General features: G+C 34.2%; 2 protein-coding genes across 6 annotated transcripts; both read right to left on the bottom strand.

Moving 5' to 3' along the window:
- Positions 1–2,572: 2,572 nt before the first annotated feature.
- On the bottom strand, positions 2,573–7,644 carry LOC109147585 (protein IQ-DOMAIN 31-like). 5 transcript variants are annotated; one of them, XM_019295200.1, is made up of 8 exons: positions 7,466–7,644; positions 7,278–7,301; positions 6,634–6,754; positions 5,401–5,685; positions 4,906–5,106; positions 4,477–4,548; positions 3,166–4,120; positions 2,573–2,793 (listed from the first exon to the last, which is right to left on the bottom strand). In XM_019295200.1, the coding sequence occupies exons 3-8, from the start codon at positions 6,706–6,708 to the stop codon at positions 2,762–2,764; spliced, it is 1,620 nt and encodes a 539-aa protein (XP_019150745.1). In that variant the 5' UTR covers positions 6,709–6,754; positions 7,278–7,301; positions 7,466–7,644; the 3' UTR covers positions 2,573–2,761. The 5 variants fall into 5 exon arrangements, with proteins under 5 accessions (XP_019150745.1, XP_019150747.1, XP_019150746.1 ...); XM_019295202.1 differs by lacking the exon at positions 7,278–7,301 and adding an exon at positions 6,926–6,964 and having other exon boundaries at positions 7,523–7,644; XM_019295201.1 differs by lacking the exon at positions 7,278–7,301.
- Positions 7,645–8,164: 520 nt separating this feature from the next.
- LOC109147537 (ATP-dependent DNA helicase PIF1-like) lies at positions 8,165–9,201 on the bottom strand. The gene is made up of 3 exons (XM_019295137.1): positions 9,144–9,201; positions 8,890–8,950; positions 8,165–8,732 (listed from the first exon to the last, which is right to left on the bottom strand). The coding sequence occupies exons 1-3, from the start codon at positions 9,199–9,201 to the stop codon at positions 8,165–8,167; spliced, it is 687 nt and encodes a 228-aa protein (XP_019150682.1).
- Between the last annotated feature and the right edge of the window lie 301 nt (positions 9,202–9,502).

Genomic DNA, 9,502 nt, shown 5'->3' with positions numbered 1-9,502 from the left:
GGATTGTTCTGACAAAAACAACCTTTGCGATGATGATGATGATGAGAGGTGTACGGTGTGTCTAGAAGAGCTGATGGGAAGCGAAGATAAGGAGGTTTTATGCATGCCGTGTTTGCATAGGTTTCATGGCGAATGCATCCTCAAGTGGCTAGACAACAGCCATTATTGCCCCATTTGCCGCTTTCAAATACCTACCCAAGACAATTAACTTTTTTAGTTTGAACCGATCAATTATAAATAATCTAATTTGATATGTCTAATCTTTTAATGTGCCTTGCCCTTGTAGGATCACAAATTAAAGTAGCATTATATTTATCAAATGTACACTCTCAATTTGTTTGAAATAGTCATTCCTTTATCTTCTTTTCAATTTTTTTTATCTTCAATTTTTCAAATTAAACAAGCATGCATAAATAGTACCCCGTATGTTTCAAGTTCGGTTAACAATGTTTGACTTACGTTATTTAGATTTTAATTTTTCATAATATTAAGTTTAGAATTAGTATGTAAAATTATATATTTAGAAACTGCGTACACTAAAATTACTACGGAGTATTAAAGACAAAAAATCAAATTTAAAAATCATAACAAAATACTAATAGAAATAAATAAAGAAGAAAGAATTAGTTTGACCAATGAATAATAAGTAGGACGTATAAAATGGAATAAAAGGATTATACATTAACAGGGTGTTTGGTTGGAGGGATTTTAAATTCTCTTCCCACTTAATTCCCACATAATTTCAAAGGCCATTAAATTCCGTAGTTTGGTTGGAGGGAATTGCAATTCCTCCATTTTCATGGAATTAAAATCCCATGTCCCCCCCTAGAATTTTAATTCCTGGGAAAAAAAGATAGTGATGAGTCAAAATTATCCATTCCATTTTTAACCTAAAATTAATGTCTAACAATAATAATGAACATTTTTGACTTTATATCATTTATTCCCTTCCAATTCCCATGTATACCAAACATTGGAATTGAAATTCTCAGTAATTCTATTCCTGTCAACCAAACACTGGAATTTAAATTCCCACTTTATTCCCAGTAATTCAACTCCCATGAAATTACAATTCCTTTCCCACATAATTCCCCCCTCCAACCAAATGCCCTATAATAGAACACTATAATCTCTTACCTCACCTATCACTCTAGTGTTTCCTTGTATTTTATGTGATGGATATAACGTAACTATATATATTTTTAGGGTTATACCATGATACTATTAATTATTGTCCCACAACACCAATTTCATACTATATTCATACTGTAATGTACGAAAAATAGTATATGCTCATAAATCTTGAAAAATAAATTTTTTAAAAATGAAAATTCATTATCATATGAGAACTTATTACTAAAACAAAATTAAAAACCAATCTCAATTATATTGGCTAAAGCAATGAGAGTAAAAAATAATAATAATAATAATAATAACCGTTGTTGACATTAAAGAAAATATTTTTAAAAAATAAAAAAATAAATGAGTGCCGTCAAGTGTCACCCAGAGTTCCCCCAAACACTTCAGTAGGCAATTAAGCAAGCAGGCACCTTGTTTCAATACTATAATTAAAGGGCCATCTTCAAACTCCCAATGAAGTGTTCAGAGGGACTCCAGGGGAAACCTAACTCTTTTCCTTATTGCTAATTTGCATTGCATTGCATGTATGTTTTTCAAAGAAAACAAAAGATTTTTTTTATGAATTTCATTCAACATTGCATGCCCATCTATTTATAGTAAAACTTAACTCTGAGCCTCTGATCTGTTAAGTTGTTAGTCTTAGAGCACATATTCATCACATATGCTCTGAATATTCTATTTACAAAAATGTTCAGCATGATGCAATATTATATTGTTAGGCAAGTAAGAGCTCATAGTATACTAACAATCATTATTGTGTGGACCATGCTATCAAATAATGTACATTCAGTACACAAAAAATTGTACATTGTATTCAGGGAAAGTATATTATTTGAGTACTGCGAAAGTACATTATTTTGTATAATGTACATTTAGTACATGAATAATGTACTTTTTTTTATGGTCCACACAACACCGTGTGGACCAATAATTTGCCGTATACTAATTGGTGGGCCAAAGATCAGTAAGGGGTTGGGAATCATGCATATATGGTCTGATACCAATACAAGAGCAAAAAAGGCATGCAGAGGTTGAACCTGGTCTAAATTGTGGGGTGAATGAAGAGAAGAGAAGAGAATATGTTACCTCCTAAAATGCAGGTGACCACAAACTCTTTTTATCTGACCTCACTTCTTTTCTGATGTCCACAAGTAATAAAAGCTATTTCTGATCCCCAAGGGCCAAATTCTCCCAAGATCACATATGTTGAACTCAGACTGTTGATGCTCTATCCTTAATCTAGCCCAGTGTTGAGACCAGGTACAGACGTACAGTGTGCTCTATTCCAAATACTTATTGCAACAACACAAGCACAGATATTTACCACAACATTCTTTAAGAAATATAATCCACCAGAAGAATAATACAATATTCTAGGATAGCATGAGATAATTACTGGCTGCAAACCTGTAATAATCACAAACTTAGGGGCGCATAAACTCAAAGAAAATACTTATTGGACACAAGTCACAAGTACACTGGATGGCCACACAGGTTCTATAACTAAGTTACTTTTCTAGAGTTGCAGTTAGAGATCACGAACAAAATAAAGAATTGCTCTGTCAGTTATCTTCTTTCACTTCCGTATGAGAACATCTATGTTAAACCTCTTTAGGTAGCTTCACCTCTTCCACTCTGCTCGGATCACCTTATCTGAAAACAAGAAAGGAAGTTACTGGCCACCATTAACTAATAGCATTATGAAAAAAAAAAGAATATCTTGTCACTATGGATTGTTGTTTTAAACCCCTAGGTGTTCAAGAGATCAACTGTGTTAAATTCTAATTGATTGTACTTCTATGTTATGAAACAATTTACTGTGTTAAGCAATTAGCCAGAACAAACTGTTCATGGATGTAGACAAGTCATTGTATAGCAAGCATCTGTGCCATTTTTGGAAAGAAGCAAACTACTTTGCAGTAAAAGAGAAAGATACTTCATAATTACTAGTATGACAAAACTGATGCGTTTAAATGCGTGTCTCTGTGCATGAAGAATCATTGTTTGACATGTAAAGTATCTCACCACTGCCATCCCTAGATGATGATAAAGACCTATCAATTTTGATTCCATCTTTGCCACTTGCTTGGACCAGCCTCTGCACACGGGGTGACGAACTCAACTTGCCATTAGCGGATGATGGCAAAGAATAACGCCTGGTCAGGGCATTCTTCTCATCCACTTCTTGTCCAAACCTTGGTGAGGCTAGCTCCCTAACCTTAGCCCTAGCAGACTTCGTTGGGGCCATGTAGCTGGGCACCTTCCTTGCAATATGCATACTGGTATCTATATCATGCTGTGCAGGTAAAGAAGCTCTTCTATGGCCATTGATATTCCCATTTTCATTCTGGTCAAGGTTAGTGTCTAGGTCTTTCTCTGAAACTGCAATATTCTCCTCCTTGTCAGCAACGGGTTCGGGTTTAGTTTCAGATACAGTAACACCACAAGGCTCATTAATTATTGCCTCCATTGATGGCCTTTCTGGAAGAATTTCTGCATCAGCAAGTTTGGTGGTTTCTTTCAATGGAGTTTTGCCATCTCTTCCTGAAAGTTCAGGGACCAGAGTGCTTGATGGCTTCCTAAGGTTTTGCCTTGATAGGTCAGTAACAGCCTCTGACTGTCCAGAATTTTCCAATATGGATTTGGAGGTCTTCTTTAGACTTTTCCTTACTTTCTCAATCTCATTTCCTTGGTGCTCAGAGACAGATTTTAGTGAATGATTTGACATTTTCTTTTGGTTATGTTTAAACTTATCTGACTCCATATTGGAATGATTTGTGCCATTCTCAATCTTTCCAGAATGCATTCTCCGCCCACTTTGCTTAGGCATAGCTTGGTCTGTCTTAACTATTTCAAGCTTTGAATCTGGTCCCAAAGCTTGAGATATAGTCCACCGCATTAGCCATTCCTGCACAGAATTTGGCTCACCTGGACCATATTGAATTTGCAGAGGCATTGCAGTAGGCAAAGAAGAGAGCAACTGAAAAGACAGACTATAAGCATCAGAGTGTTACAGCAACATTCAAATGAAAACAATGGAAGTGCAAATCAATCATGTATGACTATTCAACGCCAAGGTAAATTCTATTGTTGTGAAGTATGACTTTAAATAAGTATACACTATCAAAATCAACTTAGAGAACCATTTTTTTCCTAGTTATTTATTTACAAATGAACTAATTCTTTTTCTAGTCATTTATATGCGAACCCTTTTCTTGTTTTTACAAGCTACAACAGAAAACAGATGATAAGTATCTGCTTTTGCACCAAAAATTTTAAACTTGTAAAGATATGACAAAGAAATGAATTCCAGGGGCACTTCATGCACTGGCATACCTTTTCAGTAAAAGCATTCTTCACGATCTCCTTCACTGGACTAGATGTGTCACTTTTAAAATAACCTAATTCCTTTAGCATAATAAAAGAAGAAAAATAGAAAAAAAAAAAATTAAGTAGACACAATTTAGTTAGCCATCTTAGTAAATATTAACAAGAATAAATCAAATACATGTGGTAAAACTGAAACTCATATTTAATACAGCAGAAAGAGGATAATTCTTGAATATTAATCACAATTATATCAACAAAAACGAAATGCTCAAAACAAAAACAAAAAAAAAAAAAAAAAAAAAAAAAAACATATTAAAATACACACATCTTTATAACGCTACACTAGTATTTACAAGCCAAATTGCTATATAAAATTTGACATGCTGCAGATCTAGTCATCTAAATAAAACTGATGCAGAGCAAAACTTAAGTTACCTCATTTCCCAATATCTTCTTTGAGAATATTTCACTGCCAATAGTTGACCGCCTAACAATTTGACCACGTACAAGTGCTTGAAGCTTAACAATGCCCTGTAGACAATATAAGGTAGCAACAGCTTGCCTTTTGACCAAATGTCCACGAATGACTGATTGAAGCCTTATGATGCCCTTGAGAGTCTGAAATGCTCGACGAGCCTTCAAAGAGACAATTAGTATTTTTATAGAAAGAGCCACAAAGCTACATCTTTGAACATCAGATATTAAACGAAGTATCACATCACATTAAAAGGTGGATAACAATTGTGAATATTAGTAAAATGAATACATTTCAAACAAGCTGAATGGCTTTCACAAAATTATGCTATTGAAAAGCCTATAATCAACAAAAGTCTTGGACTATGAATAATTAGCGTAAGCCTATAGTTTGATTAGTAGGTATATAATCAACAAAAGTCTTGGAGTAAGAATAGTTAGGGTAAGAGGAGATACCAGATAACCCCTAAAAGCAGCTTGAGCTTTTGTAGCAGCTTGCTCGAGTTTCCAAGTATCCTCAGGTAAGGTTAGATTGGGTGCAGAAGCAGTTGGGGCAACTTCATCTTGCTTCATAGAAGAGATAGCCACTTCATCACCACAATCAAAAGCAGCTTCTTCTTTTCCAAAGTTTGATGATTCTTTTACTTCATCAACACTAACAGGAAGTGGCTCTGAAATTGAAAGCAAGCCTGTTGACAAGTTGGATGCTGGCTCCTTTGCAGAAATTGAAAATGGTTTGTCCTTCATATTAAAAAGGGAGCAACAAGTATATATTAAATAAATAAAATTAATAATGAATATTTGAGCCTTCTTATCATGGGAAAATTTTAGAAGTTATTTAGCCTCAAATATATTGGTTTTTAGTAACAAAATATATCTTTTCAAAATGGTTAGGTACATATGCCATCTCAATGATGTTCCGAATGTATGATGTTAGCATTCATAACTTCATATTCTATTACAATGATGTTCACCCCCTTTTTAAAAAATATTTTGTAACAATAATGTTCAAATTCTATGCAAAGATGTTCATAGGACATGAATATTATTGTATTAGAAGTTCACCATTATTGCTATACAATTTAAACATTATAACAGCGCATACATAACAAAGAACCATGTGTTACCAATAAAGAATTGCACCAAAAAGTGTATACTGAGGTTGAAAAAGAAGGTTGTTGAGAATGAGAAGGTAAAAAAAAAAAAAACAGAAGCAATAAAGTCTCCCATGATAAAGTAACATGTTCTTTTTAAAGCTCAAGCAGACTCAACATTAATTTTTACCCTATTGGAACTTACACAGGACCCTTATACAGTGATCCATTAGTGAAAACTTGATATTATTGGTTTTCCTTCAACTAATGAAGGGAAAATGGTTGACTAAACATAGGTAATACAGGGCAATCAACATGTTACACATTTGTGAGTTCATGAAACTAACACTAAAAGGAGGAGAAAATGATAGGCTTTGGCCATATGATAGCTGGGATCTACAATTATAGTAATGTAAACAAAAATGGTGGAAATATGGTATTGTATTATGAATCAGACTTCATGTAATGTGTTCAAATCATGTTTGGTCTTGTGAATCTAATTACCATTAAAAGAGCTATAAAGGACTGAAAAAGATAAAATTGTAGAGTTTAGGAAGGAGCATCACAAAGGAAACAAGATTTGGTAGTTCCTTACCTTTGATGTGCCAGATTTGGAAGTCTTCTTCCCAAAAATAATAGATTTGATCCATTTCCCTGGAGATTTTCCCATTAAATGTTGTTTATGCTCACAATCTACAAACTTCTCAACAGATTACCTGCAGGTTTCTACATAAATTAGCATCATGTAAACATGCAAACTCAAGATAGTAACTTAAGACAGGTTCAATATTGTTATTTGGACAGGTTGACAAAGAATATAACAGACACAGAAATTCACAAGAGAATATATAGTAATATTTCTTCAGATCCAAGTAGCTAAATAATACCATATCTTATGGTTTCGACTTTCGAGGATGGTTCATCATCTGAGCAAACCAAATAGCAGTGAATTGTAAATTAAGAATTGAATATATATCACAACAAATTGAGTAATCATGATGGAGGAACTAATTCACTCATCTGTTAGCAAACCTAAGTTGAACCACTTAAAAATTCAACATTGAAGCAAAAAAAAAAAAAAAAAAAAAAAAAACTCAAATGTAAAGAGTTAAGCACTTAAACGACCACACCGCCATAAAAATCTATGAAGGAGAACGTAGAGCAATAAATAGCACTATTTTTTTTTAGATAATAACACTACATTAGATCTAAGGCTTAAACTGAAGATTTTAAACTCACACCAAAGTTCCAAACGCAAAACTTCTGAAGCTCCAAGATGAAAGCAATCATAATCAAGCAAAAGATTAGCAGAATATTTGTTTTAAATTTAAAATAAAAAATAAAAAAGATTTATCTTTTCATATAAATTAAGGCACAAAAGAAAACGAAGTTCAAAAAAAAAAAAAAACTAAAAAATAAGCAGTGACCTTTGAGAGATCTGGAAACTTATTGAATAACTAAAAAGATTGAGCTAAGAATATAACCTATAGATATATATAAGTATGGTTCATAGGGAGCTCAGCATTTTCTTCTTCGCTCTCTGACGCATTCCAAAATGGCACTCTGTTCTAGTTCCAACTTCGAAACTCACCCACCTGAAATTTAATTGACATTCTTGTAATGTTCGCTCAGATTTTCAAAATATCCAAAACAGAAAAAAGCTTCCACCCAAAACGGTGCCGTCCGATTTTTCTTTTTCTTTTTCTGTTTCTTTTTCTTTTTATTTCTCGTAATCTGGACATTGCCCACCAAAGTTGTCTTAACTCTCCAACTTTTTACTCATTTTTGCTCTATGATAATAATAATATGGTATTGGCTAATTAAATAAAGAAAAAATTTTACTTTTGGTTAATCAACTACTGTACATGGATCTATTATAAATATTATTATTATGGCCATCATCACAAAATCTTTCATTTGTCTTATATTTATTTCATTATTTATATTATAGACAACTAGTATTTGACCTGTGCGATGCACGGGATGTTATTTAAACATTTTTATTTGTGTGTATTTTATGTTAAAATTTGTGTGATATATTTGGGAATACAACAAAAAATGTATGAAAATGGTATGTTACAAATAGTTGCAAGGTGTTGGTAATATAAAAAGAATACATTACAAAATTACAAATTATTGAAAACTTCATGATATACAACATTAGTGGTTGATGTAGTAGTTGAACTTGAGTCTTTTACAATCAATATTTTCAGACCGTCTGGATTGTTAACCCGAGATGCAGCTACGTACAACTGACCGTGTACAAAAACCTGTTTCTTTAGTATTAAACCTACATGAGTCAATGTTTGGCATTGACTTTTGTTTATGGTCATCGCATATGAAAGCATCAATGGGAATTGCCTTCGTTGAAACTTGAACGGCAATCTTGGATCCGAGGGTGACATTGACATTCGGGGAATTAACACTTTTGTACCTTTGTTGGGACCAGTGAGAAGCTCGCTTTCAATAACATGGTCTGCTAACTTTGTGATTATCAACCGAGTTCCATTGCACAACCCAAGAGAATGGTCAATATTTCTCATTAATATTACTGGTGAGCCGATTTTCAAATTCAGTGTATGATTTGGTAGACCCGACACACGAATGCTGTTTAGAAATTCCGGTGTGTGTACATCTCCAAGTATACCATTATCACCGTCGGCTTTGCATAATGCGTCTGAACTATAGTATGACCTGCTTTCGGCATTATGCAACTCAGTCATATATTCATTAACCCAAGAGAATGGTCAATATTTCTCATTAATATTACTGGTGAGCCGATTTTCAAATTCAGTGTATGATTTGGTAGACCCGACACACGAATGCTGTTTAGAAATTCCGGTGTGTGTACATCTCCAAGTATACCATTATCACCGTCGGCTTTGCATAATGCGTCTGAACTATAGTATGACCTGCTTTCGGCATTATGCAACTCAGTCATATATTCATTAACTGCGTTGACCACGTCGAGCGTTGGTGCTAGTATAGCACGACCTATCAGATGCTCGGGGTCAGTGTTTCCATTTGCAAACATTGGAAATCTACTTTCCACAATTGCTTTAATGTCGTCCCCCCCCCCCCCCCCCCCCCCCGGATGATACTAACATGTGATTAGGTATTTGAACCTCTGCGAATCCGTCATTCCGCCCACCAAGCTTTCCATCGCCGATATTGGCAATCCAGTTAGCAAACTCTTGTAATGCCTGCCGGTTCACACCGTTGTGTACCGAACTTAGCCTGAGGTTTTTAGTCAATCTTAAAACTTTGCAACTATCCCATAAATATGATGAATTTATGGCGGACGAAACAATGTCTTGCCGTGTACCTTTTGGAACTACTGGAAGAATTTGGCGGAAATCTCAACCTAGAACAACTGTTTTACCACCAAACGTCTTCATTTCACTATTAGGGTCCACAAAATGCAACAAATCCCACATGGTTCGATCTAACGCTTCAAAGCAATG

The sequence above is a fragment of the Ipomoea nil genome, unplaced genomic scaffold, assembly GCF_001879475.1.
Source record: "Ipomoea nil cultivar Tokyo-kokei standard unplaced genomic scaffold, Asagao_1.1 scaffold2014, whole genome shotgun sequence".
In the NCBI taxonomy this organism is placed as follows: domain Eukaryota; kingdom Viridiplantae; phylum Streptophyta; class Magnoliopsida; order Solanales; family Convolvulaceae; genus Ipomoea; species Ipomoea nil.
Note: the sequence above shows the minus strand (reverse complement) of the source record. Positions and strands in the feature narration are given on the sequence as shown.